The sequence below is a fragment of the Lagopus muta genome, chromosome Z (genome assembly GCF_023343835.1).
Source record: "Lagopus muta isolate bLagMut1 chromosome Z, bLagMut1 primary, whole genome shotgun sequence".
In the NCBI taxonomy this organism is placed as follows: domain Eukaryota; kingdom Metazoa; phylum Chordata; class Aves; order Galliformes; family Phasianidae; genus Lagopus; species Lagopus muta.
Window position 1 is genome coordinate 63,344,379 of NC_064472.1, and position 18,793 is coordinate 63,363,171.

The window sequence follows — 18,793 nt, forward strand, 5'->3', positions numbered from 1 at the left end:
GCTGGTACGAGCAGGTCAGCAGCACCTCAGCTCCTCACCCACTGTGTTTCCTTATTTTTCTCAGAATGCAACCAGGTATTTTTTCTTGTCAGAGCACAGCCTGAATGCTCCCTTGAAAGCAAAGAGAGTCTTAGTAAAAGCACATCTAGTGCGTGCAGGAAGTCAGCAATGGTTGATTAAAGTCTTTGAAGGTGACGGTCAGGGGTCGTTAGCTCCAGCGCAGGGTGTCTGTGCTAATCAGTAACAGGGAATTACTTTAATTGTGCTCTGCAATGTGTGGCATACTTAAACACGCATGTATAACTGCATCACAACCAGCAGCTTTCTTTTACAGCTCTTCCTGTTTAGTCAAATACACTACAGATCTAGAAGGAGATGCCATTATTGATTGCTGCTGTTGAGCAGCAGATAAACTGTTTGTTTAAAAGATTCTCTGTAATTCGAGGGAGAACATGGAAAAAAGTCCTATGTTAGCAGTTCCTTATGACAGGTAATAAAAACTCCATTCTTCTGTACACAATTCTTTACATAGGAAAGACTACTTGTCTGCAAATGACATAATTTCATATTCATCTGACATGCCTCATTTCGACACAAGAAACTTTCATTATATTTATTGAAATCATCAGAAAGTTTCATCTCTCTTAAAGATGACAAACCCCATTTTATTATTTTCTTTATAGCAAAACCTAGATATTTTACTGAAATTCTTCTCGTTTTATAAAATGCTTTTTTTTAATATAACATTGCATGATATTAGCAAAATCTCTTTGCTAACAATTAAGTACGTGAATGCCATTATTCATTTTTACAACAAGATGATCCACTTAGTTGGATTTATGAAGAAAAACCAGTAATTTGGACACCAAATTCCTATGTGAAATTTCCTTGAAACTTGAAAATTGCAAACAAAAAAATTTTAAATATTTCCATTTTTTCCAGCTTTATGCTGGGGGTTTGAGTTGCATAGCTTGAATCACCCATTTCAGCTCTTGTTACCATATCTGGAGTAAAAAGGAAGTGGGCAGGGATGAGAATGAAGGAGAGGGAAGCAGAAATGCAGTCGGTGCATGTTTTGTGTCTTTGAAGGTTACACAAAGCATCATCATTAATGTCATCAGGAGAAGGCAGACTCTCCCATCCAGCTGTATAACACACACATTCTTAAATTCATTGTGTACATCAAACTTAAGGGGTGCTTTACATAAACAATTGTAAATGCATTAGAATGAGAAAAAAATCAGTTCATATTATTTGTTGTTCCCACTTGCACATCAGTACAGCATAGTCAGGATTCAGTTACGTTTTCACAATGCAGAGAATTATTTCAGTAGAAATTGAAGTACAATAAAGTTAAAATCCATTATTTTATTTATAAAACATGAATCTAATAATTTACCAACATAATTTTCCATGTTTTCTATACATATTCTAAACTTAATCCAATACAATTTTGCAATTAAGGAAAACACTTCAGGGAAGGAATATGGAGTGAGAAAATTACGATCAGGTAGTGGATGTGGATATAGGGCACCATATCACAGCACAGCATCTCTTATCTCTGGAAAAGCAGAGAAGCCAACTCCATGCACCTACATCTATATACACACTGATAGAATCTATTACTCTCCACACTTATATTTTCTATCTGCAGTATTTTCCATCTTTAAGCATGATCTGAGGATTAAAATGTGTCCTTTCATCTCCAGGCTCACACATATTTCTCCATTTCTCTAGTTCCTGAGAATCATTTATTTTCCATGCTTCGGCAAAAGACTTCAGCTTTTTTCTGAGGGGAAAAAAAAGTCGTTAAAAATATGGACACACTTTTAAATTAAGAACATCACCTCCTTGAAAGCCTTACAGTCATCTGCAAAATTTTATACACAGTCAAAAATAGCAGTCATTGCTCAAAATGTTGTATTATCTATAAGCAATCAATGAACATTTTCTAACATGTATTCCATCTATAGAGTATTCAACAATGTAATTTTACAAATAACTTATTATACCAGATAAAAAATAAAGATGGAATACAACACCCAGAAAAAGTAAATCATTAAAGGAAATAAACACCTGTGCAAACCACAGAGCACCTTTGGCTTGCACATTTTATACTGCACATTTCTAGGAGCTGTGCAATGAAGGAATCAATAAAAGGGGTAACACATGTCCAAAATCACTGAGTAGTCATCTTTCCTATTTTCTTTTCAAATTTTTTTTCAATATCAGAAGGACTGATAAGCACTGAGACAAGTAAACAAGTCATTTAAAATAGGTTAACAGACATTCCTGATGACAAAGATGTCAAGACTGGATGGAATTACCCAGTGGATTTTCTTAGATAATATGAAAATGATTTGAGAAAATAAGACAAGGCAGCTGGCCTGTGGCTGTTGTGACAGCACTTGTACACTGCTATGAACAGGTCTGAGTTGGATTCACATGACAATTTTTATGTCCTATCCCTGATACACCATAGCAAAGCTCATGCCCATTTTTAAACGTGTTAATGTATCTTTGGAGAGGAGGTACAGAAGAAAACATCGAATCATAGAATGGTTTGGGTTGGAAGGAACCTCAAGGATCATCTAATTCCAATGCCCTGGCAGGGCTGCCAACCACTAGGCCAAGCAGTAGACCAGGCTGCCCAGGGCCCCATCCGACCTGGCCTTGAACATCTCCAGGGATGGGGCATCTGCAGCCTCTCTGGGCACTCTGCCAGGGGCCTCATCACTCTCTGTGATAAAATTTCCCAATATCTACCCCAAATTTCCCCTCTTCTAATTTAAAGCTGCTCCCCCTTGTCCTATTGCCATCAGACTATGAAGACGGTTGATTTCCCTCCTGATTATAATCTCCCTTCAAACGCTGCAGGCTGCAGTGAGGTCTCTCTGCAGCTCTCTCTTCCCCAGAGTGAACATGCCCAGCTCCCTCAGCATCTTTGTAGGAGAGGTGCTCCAGCCCTATGAGCATCTTGTATTCTCTGGATCCTCCCTGAAATCTCCACATTGTGGCGATAACAGAAAGTGAAGAATAGGCAAAAATCTGCACTGCAGGAATGACCCAGAAGAGGTCGAACCCAGTGCTTCAGTAATGGCTGTGTGGAGGAGTGCCTCACCCTGTGCACAGCCCTGTCTCTCTCTCAAGAGACGAACCCACCTTGAGGTGGAGCTGATGCTGTGGGCCGCAGGGCCGCAGCCTCACCCCGCTGCCTGAAGGAAGCACCTCCTCCCTCCCACACCAGGTAGCACCGCCTGCTCTCCTCACACATCAGACAGCTGAACTGGTATGGCAGGGAGTGAAGAAATGGCTTTTCCAGCTGGATCGCATCCAAAAAGCTGTGCACTCCGGTGGGGCAGGAGGCTCAGGCAGGGCTCAGGCCTCAGCCACCAGCCAGGGTGAAGGACCCACTGCAGGCACGGGTGACATATTTATTCTTTTCCTCTGTAAGAACACCAGCAAACTGCACGCCAAAAACCAAAATACAGATGGCAGTGTACACACTGAAAAGCTGAAAAATGTCACACAATTAAGTCCTGTAATTATGCTTACCCACTCAGCCCTGGTCCTACCCCTACTGTGCACTGCAGATCAGTCTTCTAATTACATCATGACATACTATTTTCACTGCTCATAGGTTCTGTATGCAGTTATCTACATTTTTGGCAGTGGAGGCATGCTAGAACTCTATTTCTGCCCTGTGATTTTGACAGAATGGAAATTACACTGTCACATTCTATTACTTCTCTTCTAAATTATATTACACAATAACTCCGGCCTTCCAGCTCACATTCTCACCTTTCTGGAAAATACTTTTTCTAGATCTAGAATCCTATATATCTTCTAGCAGAGTTATGGAGTTGCTAGTAATTTGGCATTTTACTGTTGTAAATAATGGACCACTATTCCCAATGAGCAAAAGCTACCACGTTATTTTCCCCACAAACTGTCATGAATCTTCCACAGAGCTTTTTATTTTATTTTATTTTGCTTTCTTAGGAATGGATAAAAAACAGTGCTAAGCACTACATATTATTTAGCATCAAAAGAACTGTCTGCACCTACAAATAACTAGTGAATAACAACAAAAGGTGGAAAAGCATATGAATACTATGCATATGTTTACACCTGAAATAAGTACATAATATTACAGGACTTAAAAAGGTGATGCAATTTAATACACATGAATTTTCCTGAATAGTTGAGTAGATGAGGCACACACATTCCTAAATGAAACCTGGTTCTCAAAGAAATACTAAAATCTCAACTTTCAGTAAAATGTGGTGTGTTTCAGGGGCACTCAGTGTATCATAAATATTTAGTTTTAAGTTAAAATAGCAAAAACACAAAAATACCAGCATTTATCTCGACATTATATGCAGATTGCTCCGAAAGTAATGCTTCCTATTTATTTCCATGGAAACTACAACAGATACAAAAAGCAAAAGAACGTTACTTGGTAGAAGAAATTCTCAGATCCAAAACACTCTTTTTTCAACATAGTCACCACCATTTTTGCCAACAATAAGCAAGAGTCTGCACCGGTTGGTCTCTATAAAATTTACCAAGAGATAGTGAACCTCTATGAGTGCCATATTTTTTCTACATGGAAAAATTCAATGATACACCTCTGCTTCATAAGTTTTTCCCTGTCAGACACCATTCTGTCAGACAGCTCCTGCAGCCATCTGTCACACAGCAACAACATTTAGCAGGGTATTGGTGGGAAGGTTCAACCTCTACTGTCATCCCACCAATATCCACCTCTGACCTCATGAGCCAACATCAAAAATTAGAAGGTATTACTTTTGGAGCAACCACTGTTGTAGCATGCAAATAAAATTTGAAGTTTAAAAGTGAATATGTGTTATGAATTAAATCTATTTATATCTTCACCATCACTATTACAAGATAAACTGATATTAGTAGATGTACTTCAAATATATCTCTCAGAATTTCTTCCTGAAAAAAGTGACAATAATACATTTTAAAAAATAAGCTTGCTAGTATTTGCTTTAAGAAAAAAAAAATATATTCCCAGCTTTAGTTCAATGTGCTCTTGATGTTTCTTTTTGAATCGTGATTAAGTGGGTAGCAATTAACCTCTGACATAGTAGCTTACTACAAAATCCAAAGATTTAATAGAAATTGATAGCATAATTTATCAAGTATTTTTGAAAGTTTTGTTTCACTTTCTCTTTCCTGAAGGAATATTATATATGTAAAATCGCTCTCATGGCTCTTTTTAACGTACATTCAGAGTGAAATGCACTTCCATTTGCACCTGGAGGACACCTGATTGTTCTCACCTTTTCATATTCACCAGTCTCTCTAACTCCTTTGATTTGTGAGCTGCCTTCTTCAAGATTTCTTCAGGAATATCTGCCAGTTTGGCAACATTTAGCCCATAGCTTCTTGCAGTGACTCCTTTAGTTATTTGATAAAGAAAAGTGATAAATTCAGGATTCTCTTCCTCTTCAGATCCTAAAAAATAAAACAAAAATCAGGTCCCTCTGTTTTATTTATAATATGCAGTATATCCAGTGCCTGAAATAGCAAAGAATTGGTTTTATTATCATTGATGCTCCCTGTGATATTAATTTCATTGAACATATGAAAAATAAAAACGTTTCCTTGAGTTCACATTTTACCTGTACACAGTCAGTGGGAAAAAAACGTTTTACTATAGTTTTATCAGGTGTCTTATTAGACAGAAGCATGTGCATGAGTGTGTGTGTATAAAACATAAAGAGTATTTTTATGTCAGGTTCATTAGTTATGCTGCAACTGGGATATTACAACTCATATCTATGAAATACAATAAAGGAAGCGTCCATAATCCTGCAGTCAAGAATCAGTATCCTATCAGTACAGCACAGCAAAATGTTAGCTGCCTGCCAGTAGCTTAGGAGCTCCAGAAAGTTCTTATGGAAGCCCAAACATACAGCCAGTGAATTCTTTTATTCCATGGCAATAAGATGAAAATATAAGAGCCAACACAATAAATCTGGTTATTCCCTTCCCTTTTCTCTTCGGGCATCCTTTTAAAATTTCTGCACAATCTAGGCGTTGTGTTAAGAGCAGAAAAAATATGATGTCAGTCACTGTCCTTCATTCTTCTGTTTTGAAAATGTAAGCTTTTGGGAACTGAAGATTTCCATAAATGCTAATGACTCAAGCTGATTTGATCTGAGTGCTCCAAGCCAAAGACTGGCAAAAAATGTGCCATAAATCTCATCTTAAGTAGAACAATTAAAGCATTAAGACCACAGACATAGGAGCCAAAAATACAGGCAAAGTAAGAAATGTAGACATGCTGCTGCTCCCATGTTCTGCTTCCTGGAGCTTTGACAGGGAAGATTACATATGGCCTGAAGGTTCAGGCCAATAAACATTGGAAGAAAGAAGGCTGAAGCAACACATTACAAAATAAAGTGCAGGGTTTCAGAATCACAGTAGATAAGGAACAGTAAGTACTGAGCATCACCTTAATTGCCTGAGAATACCAGAGATGAACAGTCAGTTAATGAACTATCTGTGAAAAGATATGCTGTATGCTGATGCTTTTAACCACAAACATGGGCACTGCCAGACAGCGTTAAGGACAACAGTGCTTTAAACAATCTGAGCTCTGGTTAGCACCTATTTCAGGAATCCCTGCCTTTAAAATTAAACAGAATATAAAAGATAAAATTTCCCTCCAGATTTCAAGATTCCCTCCCTTTAAAAACTCCATCTGAAGCTAAAGACTTTCTGTGTTTAATTAAATTAAAATTAAACAAAACAAAACAAAAAAACTAAACAAAAAGCTAGAAGTGATATAGAGAACATGCCATTACTTTGCAAAATGGGAAAACCAGAATAAGAACAGAATTTTCAAATGTCTGAGTAAAGCCAACAATATCAGGAAAACAGCCGAAGAACTTTGTGTAGAAGAAAGTTCTACATCACAAATCTGGTTTAAGTTTGGAAGCTGTGTGAGTAAATAAACACAGTGGATAAACCCTATGTTGATTTTCAGAATGCTTCTGAGAAGTGTCCTGCATCAAAGTGTCCTCTTCTAAAAACCAAGCAGCCACGATCCACAAGGAAGGCCTTTATTTATTATTTGCCTTTGCAAATAATTGGCTAGCAGACAAGTAATGCTGAGTCAGTTCTCACTGTGAGGAGAGACTGAGGAAAGGATCATCACGCAGAGCTGCTTACCTTATCCATTACCAAACAGAGAAAAAGGGCAGGCAGTAAAGTGACAGACTGCACTGAAAATACTATCTAATCCACACCAACAGTGACAAGAAGAACCACTGTGACTCTCCTGCCTGATAAAAACAAAGGTGAATGGGATTAAGATAAGCAACATACAAAATTAGGCATGGGACTGAAACAGGAAACAGAGATTATGAGATTATTCTCTTTGAATTCAAGAACTGGGACCATCAACTGAAACTACACGTTTCAAAACTGTCTCAAAATAAACAAGAGGAGGCGGTTCTTCTCATAATGCAGTGTTCAGTTTTGGAGCTCTTTGACACAGCAGGATGAAGATGCTAAAAGTATACATGGATACAAAGGGAGGCTGGACCTCATTAAAAATAAATCCAAAGATTCAAAAACAAACAAACCAACAGAACAGAAAACCCCTCAACCAGCAAATGTTTGCTGACAGTGGGATCTTTTAGAGAGAGCTGCCATATGTTTGATCCCTAATCCCTACTCCCTAATCCTCAGTTATTTGGCTACCGTGAGAAGCTGGACGCTAGGCTGGGTGAATCTTTGATCTGACCCAGCTCAGTCATCCTTGTATTAACTGTGAAAGAGAAATGATTGTTTAGTTTTCAAGCCCCTAAAATTGAGAGTGCAGACTGATACTTCAGTGTGTGCAGTACATAGCAGCTACTACAACTTCTGCCTCTGCCTGAAGTGCCAGAATATCAGATAAATTTATACGGTACCTTTCTGTTCAGCACTTTCTTCCTCATTCACCAAGAAAGCCATATGGTAATTACCAACTTTTTCTGGATACACTTTTTCTAGCTCACAAACTGAAGGATAGTGAGTGACAAACAACGTTAGTGACTCCACCTACAGTAAAGAGATACAATAAACACATAAGGTTTAATTTGTTTTCAAACACAACTTAGCACTGGTATTCTTCACACATAAGCCCTTGCACTGAGTTTAGACATAGCATATTTCTACAACAGTGGAACACAGACCATGTCAAAGTCAACCCACAAAAATACAGGCTGAAAAAGTGTTCACAAGCATGTCAGATTGACTACTTACATCTGTAATAAAATGTTCAAGTGTAGCATAAGCAATAGCAATTCCATCATGCGTGCTAGTTCCTCTTCCCAGTTCGTCCAAAATTACCAGTGATCTTGAAGTTGCTTTTCTTATTATCTCAGCAGTGTCTGTCAGTTCTTCCATAAAGGTACTTCGGCCTTTGTAAATGTTATCTGCAGCACCCATTCTGCATTGGGATATGAAACAGATCAATTTATTGAGTTCAAGTGAGGACCAGATTCAACAAAAAAAAAGATCATGATCATGAAGTCAGTTTGCTATAAAACTCCTGAGCAAAAAAATAGGCAAAACATTCACTTTCCAAGAGCACATGATGTAGATGAGAGGGCACGCTGAAGGACTGAATGGTCTGGAAAAAAAGAGTTGATGTACCATTAAATAAAAGCTTGCATGCATTTCTCAAGACATCAGTTTACACAGACCCTGTGGTCTTCTGGAGGAGGTCAGACTGTAAGGACAACAGGGAACTTTTGTGTGTCATCAATAATGTAGTCTCAAGGCAAGACAGTAGTGTACTGTCACACAGACAGCAAATGCAGCATCTCATGCCAACTACAGAAACTGGGGGAAAAAGAGAACACAGACAGGTGGGTGTTTCTTAGCATAGAATCCTTCCACATGGTGAAGCTGCACAAAGTGGCCTGCTCTTCCCTTTAGAATGGACCCTGACAATCCAGGCCTGTCAGCTCACTGGGACTCCAGCAAAGGTAGCTGTGAAAAGGATTTTCATTTCCCCTTTGGTTTGACTTTGCAGTTTGTGTATTTATAAATGCTACACCCACAGTTATCAAATAGTAACACTCCCATGAAGAAATACAGTGGAAACTCATTTTCCCAGGTATTTGTGCATCCAGCAGATGAAGCATTTAGGTCCTTCAAGCACTATAAAAATAATGATTTCTTCCAATTACAAACTTTAGGAGAATGATTTTCTCCTCATCCATTTATGTAACTGTCCTTCGACTTACCTCCTCTGTGTGCTGCACAAATGGGCATGCATGCACACACACTTTCTGTCGTGCCTCACAAAACTTTTAATGCTGTTGCAGGTTCATGTAACCTCCAGTCCCTGTATTCTGTTTCAAATGGTGAAATCACAGTTTTAACCTCAGAAACCTGGTAATAATTTACTGTATTTTTCTTTTCTTGTGCAGGTTTCCTTACTTACTCAGTGACTACACTGTCTACCTGCAAGAAAGAACATTTCCTTCCCCCATATATGCTTTTCAATTACATTAATCACATCACAATGTCACTTCTGAGATAGCTTATCATTAGCAATCCACTGTGCAGAGCTGTAAAAATGGGTTTGCTCGCTCTCATCAGCCAACAATATAGTTACATATAAGCCACACTGATTTAAGGAAAACTGACTCACAGGCTTAACATATTACATTTTCAAATATAACAGTTGGCCACAATGGTATTTAAAGCCAATCAAGTCCTGAAAGAGAATCCCAGTATAGCTTTTTGCTTTCAGTATTTTGCAGCATCTCTCCAATGTAATTGCTTTTGTTGCCTCCAGAAGCACTAGCAAGATTCTCATCATTTTAGGAGTATCTTATAATTCTAAGAGTAATTATCGACTACTAAGACCACAGACTAACAGGTTGAACACTGTACCATTCTGCTTGCTATATATCCTCCAGTTCCTATCCTGAAAATTTTGCATAGTGGCATATGTAACTTAACAATAAGCAAATCTTCAACTATAAATGAACTAATTTAGGTTGGAGATGGGCATTATGATGTGATGTGCACATCAAGTTCTTAGCTACTTTTTAATGTACATGCATTTGCATACACACACAGTGGGTATACTCCCACATATTCCAATAAAAAAGGAGATTTTGCACATAATTCAGTTAAATCAATTTAAAGTTTAATTAACTTAAATATCCCTGAATTTCTCACTGTCCTATAACCTCCCCAGCACATTTTCTGTTTTGGTTAAGACATCACTTACTATTGCAAAATTAAACAATCCCCATTTATTGCACTACAGCTCTGCAGCTTACAGAGCAGAATATAAATTAGATGTGTTTTTAATGCTATGAACTACAAATAAGTTTGCCAGAAAGATAAATACTCTTTATGTCTACAAAATCCACGGAGTTACAACAGGTAACTTTAACCTTAGTTTCCAACCCTGGTATTACCAGTATTATTATTTCAGCATTTTTATTTGTCTTTTCATTCCAGAGACGGCACCTCATTAGCCAGTCAGCCTGTTCTGCACCAGTGAAGACTACCATGAGAGTCCTGTTACATTTCTTTCTGTGATTGCATCACAGAGCCCTCGGAATCATTTAGTCATTTTGAATCTAATTTGTATTTGAGAAAATAATTTTCAGAACTTCCTTGTTAAATGCTTAAGATATAAACAGAAGTGACTTTTATCTTCATCTGGTACAAAAAAGGCAGGGATCTCCTGGAGAGAAGTCCACAGAGGGCCACGAAGATGATAAAGGGCCTGGAGCAACTCTCTTATGAGGGAAGGCTGAGCGACCTGCGTCTGTTCAGCCTTGAGAAAAGAAGACTCAGAGGGGACCTGATCAATGTCTGTGAATATCTAAGGTGTGGGAGGCAGAATGGCGAGGCCGGACTCTTTTCAGTGTGCGAGGTGATAGGACAGGGAGAAATGGCCACAAACTGGAGCACAGGAAGTTCCACACCAAGTGCGTAAGAACTTCACGGTGAGCACTGGGACAGGCTGCCTGGAGAGGTTGTGGAGTTCCTTCTCTGGCGATATTCAAGACCCATGTGGACACTGACCTGTGCAGCCTGGTCCAGGGAGCCTGCTTTGGCAGGGATTTGAACTAGATGTTCTCTGGATTTATAGTTTAATGTGTTTTGTCTCCTCTGTGTTTTCATGCATCAAAACATTATGCCTCTTTGGTTTTTTGTTGTTTTGTTTTATTTTTAAATTAATGATGTTGAATGGAATTCAGATGACTTGTTATCAGATACCCTGTATTTTATAATTAGGATGCTATCTTTCTGAAATTGTTGGGTTAGAAAAGTTAAAAAAAAAAAAAAAAAAGTTACAGATACTATTCTAAGTCTTCAAGTTGCCAGCACTTCATTATTTGTTTTTGTTGTTCATTTTGTTTTGTTTTGGTTTTTGCTCCTCCAGCAAGATTCCTACATTGTGATCAGGTACTTTTCTAAATTTTATTTTCACATCAAAATAACCATTTGATTAGATTTATCACCACGTTAGAAAACAATACAATGAAATGTACCAAGAATAATAAGTGGTCCTTACTACAGTGATAAAGACATGTAATGTATTATCCAAATTTTCTTTTCTTCTCTCTTTCCTAATTAGAAATACTAATTAAAAAAAAGAGAGGGAAAAAAGCATACAATAAGTCACAAAAGAAAACTATCAGAGCAAAAACAACACCACATTAACTCTACCTGTTAAAACACCAGCTGCTGGAAGTGGTGACATAGTTAATATGAAAACTTCAATCTCTGCTATAGAATTTCTAACATCTACTTTCAGGAAAACTACTGCATTCTGCCCACAAAGAACATGCAGACATCCAACGTGAGAAGTGCCTCCCTAGTGCTGGCAAGAGATCTGTCACTTCTCTGCAAATGCAGTTTGGCTGGAAACCACTGGTTATGATGTCTCTTTGATAGCCAACCAAATTTTATAAAATTAAAAACTGTTCTTCTCATAATATTCAACATATTTATTACGTAAAGAAAAAATACTGGGAAGTATTATTCCGTTTCAGCATTTGGCTTCAAGTGCTGAGGATTCTTGTCTAGAATCTCAGTAAAAAACAATAGAGACACAATATTTACATGAATTAATTTTTTGAAGGATAAGTTATGTGATAGGCAGTGCTAGCTGGCTTTATATAAATCAGTTCGCTCTACATGCTTAACCTGTATGTGACCCCTTGGAGGAAAAGATACTGATTTCCTTTCTTGGCAGTAGCAGCATTTTAACCTGCTTTCCTGAGTCAACACATGCACACAACCGTGACCTTTACAGATCAAGTGTGCACTGTTGTGGGAAGGTACGCTATGACATTTTGTCCTAAGGGACTCTCAATACTGAGAATTTGCTAATGATAAAATGTAAGATGCCATCATTCAGAAATCCTTAGAATTAAAATAGCAGAACTGTTTTTCTTTGTATCCAAAGAATTTTTATGAACCCACTATCCATTTAAAATCACTCTCAGCAGTCATGAACTCACTGCATTTAAAGCCACTGTGTGGCTCTGAAAGTTACCTTCAAGTTTGGTGCTTTTAAACTTTCGATCAGTCAGCCAGATCTATGTTCTCTGACAGCCATTTGTGAAAAATCTGTATGGAGGGTGGAAATGAAATTGAGTCAACTGAGCTCTTCTTGGAGATCCTTCACTCAGTGCCCTGCAATCACTGCTCTCAAAAACCAGAGGTCCTGGAGAAGCATGCAGACTTGCAGACCAGAGATGGCTTACAGTGGTGTGTGACAACACTATTTTGGAATAAGTAATAGAGGTCCCCCAGAAAACAGCATCTGCTTTGCACTGGCAGCCCTGAGTTAAAAGTCACAATGTGTACATTAAACCTGAAGTGGCCCCAGTGCAACAGACGGCAGTAAAAAAGTGAACATCTCAAGCAGAGAAATCCATCTGAAACTCAGAAGCTTCTACTTAAGGTTTTTTGCCATGTTTTTGTTTAAAATAAGTTGTCCAATATGCTGTGTGTTGATTTAGTTCTACAACAAAAGACACAGTATGGACCCTAATATTTTAATGTTCTTTTGTATTAGTCTGAATCCCTTGCATTATTTGTGAAAATGAAAAGCAGCAGTCTGAGGTCAGCTGGTGGTAATAAAAAGCAACCAAGCAAAAAAGCAACCAAGAAAACTCAGAAGTTTAACTTCCAGAAGTTAACAGAAGGCCTACTTCCACATCCCAATGCCATTTTTCATTCCCAGTTTGTTAAATATTTCTTATTAAAAAAAAAAAGAATCTCAAGGCTTTTTCACCTTAACTCTAGAAAGCTGCTCTTGCCTAGAAGTTCATCCAACTAAAATGCTGGAGAAATGAAAACTGTTCCTATTGCAGAATAGCAAATCTAGTTAGTATAGTGTCTCCACAGATCACCTCTGCAGGTGATCAAGAAAATGCATGCAGGTTTCTAGGCATGGTTTAATTTTCCAGAGATCAGAATTTGAAATCAGACTTCTACTCGGAATATACTTACAGTCAAATTATTTATTCATCAAGAGCAACTAGCACACAACAGAATTACTCTTTTCTCCTAGATTATCTCAAATAGAAGGTGTAGAACAACATGTTCACAGCAATGACAAAGACATTCCTTCTCTGACTGAAAAACACAAATAAAATATACTCATAATGCGACTTTATAATGTCACTCACTGTCTTCTCAAACAGAACCCTTCAAAATGTCACTTCAGAGCTCACTGTATTTGAACAGGTGCTATTTAAACTAAAATAAGTATTTTGAAGAAAGAAAGGAACAGCTGGGGTCTTGCCTTAGACTTCATCCCTCTGCTTGCAAAGGACTTTTCTCAGCAATATGTTTTTGATCAGCAATACAGTTACTCCTTAAAAAAGAAACAAAAAACAACTTCCTAAGAACTGCTTCATATTCTTTGCAGAAAACACTCTTTTCAGCTGCAGTTTCTTACTTGGTCTCTGCACAAAGAAGTTGGAAAAATGTGAGTAATTAGCTCAAGAAGATGCTGATGGGAACAGAAAGCCTTGATATTGATCCTGATATGAATAGAAGAACACAACCATAATTTCATTTCACCATCTGCGTACAACTTCTCCCACTGTGTTAGGTTTTTTACTTTCTGTTAGGCACTAAGCTGTAAATTTAATTAACCACTGTTTTAAGTGACAAATTAATGGCAAGATTTAATATTAATACATTAAGCTATGGGGCCATTTCCACACCTTTTTCATATTCCTCAAGAAAATATTATAAACAAAATAAAACACAGTCCTGCCCTCTTTACTGTAAGCAACATTTCAGATTTCTCATGTTAAAAATTGGTCTGCCAAGAAAATGAAAACAGATGTCTTTAACTGAGGACAGTCAGGTTGACTAGTGCAAGTCCTCTCCTACCAACACCAAATACCCAACACCATCAACCAGGACAATCATTTTGTTTTGCCCATGACAGCAAATTGAAACTGTGGGTATTTCTGAAACACTCAGCGCACTACACACAGTGCTACTATATGAGTAACCCACATCACACATTCTAACTCCTGGCTTATTTCTATTCTACAGTGATAATTTATCTAGAAATCCACAGAAGATTGTAAGAGTTTACTGGTAAGAAACTAACGCTTCACACTCCCCCATAGAGTACTGGTAAATCATTTACTTCATTTCCATCAAACTATTGCTTATTAAAACAAAAACTGACAGTAACAGAAAACATAACAGAAATTTCAATTACATAATTAAAAAAAAAAACAAACAACAGAAACTAAGTATGACAAGATGCACTGTTTTCAGGATGGTGGTTATTTTTGTACAGTCCACAGTCAGCTTCCAAAAAGTAAACGTGTGTGAAATTACATGAACAATAGTGATAGAAATTTGTCATAATACAAGCTTATGTACAGTCAACATGCATGTGCATACATGGTCAACTGTTCCTACAGCTGTTTATTAGCAAATTAAATAAATATCCATGGTACATTACCTAATTTTAAAAGAACAGTTGTTGAAAAGCATGCATTACAAACTTAGTGTCTGAATAATATTTATTTTGTAAATTGCTACTGAGGTACGATATTCGCAATCACTGGCAAATTAATGAAACCAGTAAAACCTACAACCACCAGTCCAAATTGATATTTATACTAAGTTTCACAATCTTGTTCTTATCATTTTTTTTCCCATGTCATAGAATCACAGAATCACAAGGTTGGAAACGACCTACAAGATCATCCAGTCCAACCGTCTCCTCATCACCACTGCCACCACAAGCACCAAACCACATCACGCAGCTCCTCATCGAGGCCCCTCTTGAACGCTGCCAGTGATGGCGACTCCACCACCTCCCTAGGAAGGCCATTCCAGTGCCTGACCACTCTCTGAGAGAAAAAGCTTTTCCTCACGCCATTAAGTAACTGAAGAAGCCCATACAAGTCATTACATAATGATAACTTGTTATCTTTTACATCTGGTCAGCAATGGCCTGCTGCACATAGACAAGATGAATCTAATAGATCAGCTTTCAGGATGTGAGCTGCATGTGGTAAGCCATGGGAAATAAACATCCACGAATTGCAATGAACATTCAACAGTTTATAAGTTTCACATCAACTGACTGAACTGAGTTCAGAGGAGGCAATGCCAGCCTTATCAATATAATCCCTGAATGACCAGAATGTAATCCTCTCGCTTCTGATGCTTTACAATGCAACATAAATTCATCTGTTCTCGGGAAAAGCTCTTGCTAGGTTCCGCATTCAGACTGCTAAATCTGGCAGTGCAGGCAGAGTGCAGTGAAAGACCAATACTCAAAGGAAAAGGAGCTTTGTGAAGGTCCCATTAAGGAACAGAAACTCCAAAAACGTGACCTTGATTTCTCTGCAGGAAACATTTAGATAACATGTAGTTAACAACATCCACATTTTATTGACGGTCAAGAGCAAGAACAGATTAAAAATACAATGAGATAAGTGTATATTTGCAAGACATCAATGTCAGCTCAAAGAAACTGAAAAAAAATGATGAAGACAGAAGACACAACTTTAAAACACGTGTAGGTTTACACTTGCTACTCTTGGATTCCACTGAGGGAACTCAAGGTAATTAAGTTAATGTGCACATGTAGCTGAAGGATTGAGGCCAAGGGAGGATTAAACAGCAGGAGCTATAGCAACAGACCAGGGACAATAGCTGAAGCATTCAGCAGAAGTGAACTTTTCCCCTTTAGACCTTTGGATACTACAGAAAATCCAGTTCAAATCGTGACTAGGTTAAATTCTAGCCTTGTTGAGTTTTAGAAAGGTTGGTGCCTATTTCAAGAAGGAAGCTTCAACCTGACTGTAAAACAGCTGGTCAATTTCATAGGCTTTTTTTTTCTTTTTTTTTCCCCCACCATATGCCATTATAACCCTAGCAGTTTCTTTTTAAGGACAGTTCAATATGCAGCATACCTTTTATATATATATATAAAAGGTTATATATATAAAAAGGCATATAAAAGGTACATATATATATGTATATATATATATATATATTTAAAAGATATATATATATAAAATGCACCTTTTTAATATATACCTTTTAAATATATATATATACCTCTTTATATATACCTTTTAAATATATATTTATATATTTATATATAATTTATATTTTATATATATATTATTATATATTATATATATATATCTTTTTTTAAATATAAATCTCCCTGTATATGTAAGTAACTGCCTTTTATTGGCTTAAATGAATTTTCTAAGTTGACTTAAACCCCTGTAAATGAAACAGTTGTTTGCTCTTACAGATTTTACCAAATGCCACGTATGTTTTGTTAAATAAACCATTATTACTTGTATATGAGACACAGACCAAGCACTGCAGATACGTTACAATGAAATGAACATAGACATGAAACTAAACTAGCTGTAAATATATGGAGCATTACTTAATTTCTCCCTGTAGAGTTACATTACACTGCTAGACGTAGCTGCAGTTCAAAAGATAAAACTTTACTGGAAAAACAAACAAAAACATTTTTATTTGAACAACACTAACTACAACTTTACTCATTCTCTTTCTCCACATGATAGAAAATGAGCGCAAAGAATGTGATACAACCCCTTTTTTTCCCTGAAATCTGAGAATAATTTACCCCAGAAGTGTAATTATATGAATGCAGCCATAAATGAAAAGCTTACGCCATTTTTGTTATTCTGGCAATAAACACATTACAATTAAGCAAGAACAAAATGAAACAAATTACTGTGTTCCAAATAAGTAATACTTCTGGAAATTACTTTTGGGTCTTGACAACTAAGAAGTTCTGTTGGTCTGACTCTCACTGTTGCTTTCCAGAGTAATACAGGCACTAAAACACTTCTTGAGCATATCCACACAGAAAACTCTGGTGTGAACTTCTCAGTCACTTGGAATTGTTTATTATGAATGGTTCACTACTGTTCTGCAGATACATAATTTGTGTGTACACAGAAAAAAAATATATCACTGCATTTAAATACAGTGGTGTGAAAAGACACCTTTGTTCTGACATTTTCTGGCCCTTATCTTTCAGAGGCTAACTACACATGCACACTGAGAATATAATTTCTTCAAAGGAAAATCTAAACATTTATTTTCAAGTGAAAAATCTAAAAAAGTATAATAAAGCCCGAGTAAAACTTTCGGCCAAAATCAGGCAGCTTACAGACAAGTAGCTCTGCTATATGATTAGCTCCTCCATAGGTTCCATTCAGCATTCTCAGGCAATTTCTGTGTTACAAAGGATACCTGCATTCTGCCCTGCCAGCCACTACTGTCACCTCAAAAATGGAATTTCATAGCTTGTATTTTATGATAAATATATGAAGACACTGACTAGCTGAATCCTTATGCCAGGTTTTTGGATCTGATATTTCTAGGACTGACAGTAAGACTAATCTTCATAATCCTACCCTGTAAGCCTTGAAGAAATCAATAAAGCTTAATAAAGCAATAAAAGCAGCCAAGGAATTTTGGAGATTGGTAACAGGTCTTCTGAGTTAAGAACAACAAAGTTCATAACACAATATAAAAATAAAAGGTTATAGGCTGTTCTGGCAAAATACTACAGAGACTGCCATAAAGGACAACTTATTATTGAATATGTGAACACACGTCATCTGTGCCACTCCATCCTAGTGATCTGATTCATTTCTGAGGCTGTGACCTGCAAAAGGAGAATTCACAGAAAGGTACAGCAATCCTGTCATGGTGATAATGCTGAAACATAAGAGAAAAAGATGCCTTTCTTTACATGAATTCATGTATAATTCTGAAGCATACCTTATTTCCGCTTATTAGCAAAAAGCAATCAATTTAGCTTCCTAAGGATGAAAAGCAGTAACATCATATTCTACTCAGAACAAACAACTAAAATCAAGATGGGGAACACCATTTAAAGCTTAAAAGCTCTCCAAGTCTTTCCTGCCTGCTGATAACTATTTTAAAATGTCATCAGCGTGCTTCCCCTTCAACAATCAAGGTTAAGTGCACAGTGCTGATCTGGATGAAGGATTCAATTATTTCTGCTTAGTGAAATTAGTAAGTAGGAAGAGACTTCTAATATGTAGAATGTTTCTAACCATTTTTAAGCAGGCAAGTTCCTGGGCACTCTCTTGCACGTAATGCTCACCCATGAAACAATGAGTAAATGGCAAAGAAGAGAACAAACTGAATTCTGGTTGTAACAAACTGCTCTGTTTTTCAACTATTACTTGCCTATCACTGTGCA

At 37.2% G+C, this 18,793-nt stretch overlaps 1 protein-coding gene across 1 annotated transcript in view; it reads right to left on the minus strand.

The window, feature by feature from the left end:
- Positions 1 to 632: 632 nt before the first annotated feature.
- Positions 633 to 18,793, minus strand: part of MSH3 (mutS homolog 3) — a 118,142-nt gene continuing 99,981 nt past the window's right edge. The window contains exons 21-24 of the mRNA XM_048930962.1: positions 8,290 to 8,476; positions 7,956 to 8,085; positions 5,313 to 5,487; positions 633 to 1,789 (exon numbers count right to left, since the gene is read on the minus strand). Of these exons, the coding sequence (XP_048786919.1) occupies positions 1,645 to 1,789; positions 5,313 to 5,487; positions 7,956 to 8,085; positions 8,290 to 8,476 (637 nt within the window). The 3' untranslated portion in view covers positions 633 to 1,644. The remainder of the gene's footprint in view (positions 1,790 to 5,312; positions 5,488 to 7,955; positions 8,086 to 8,289; positions 8,477 to 18,793) is intronic.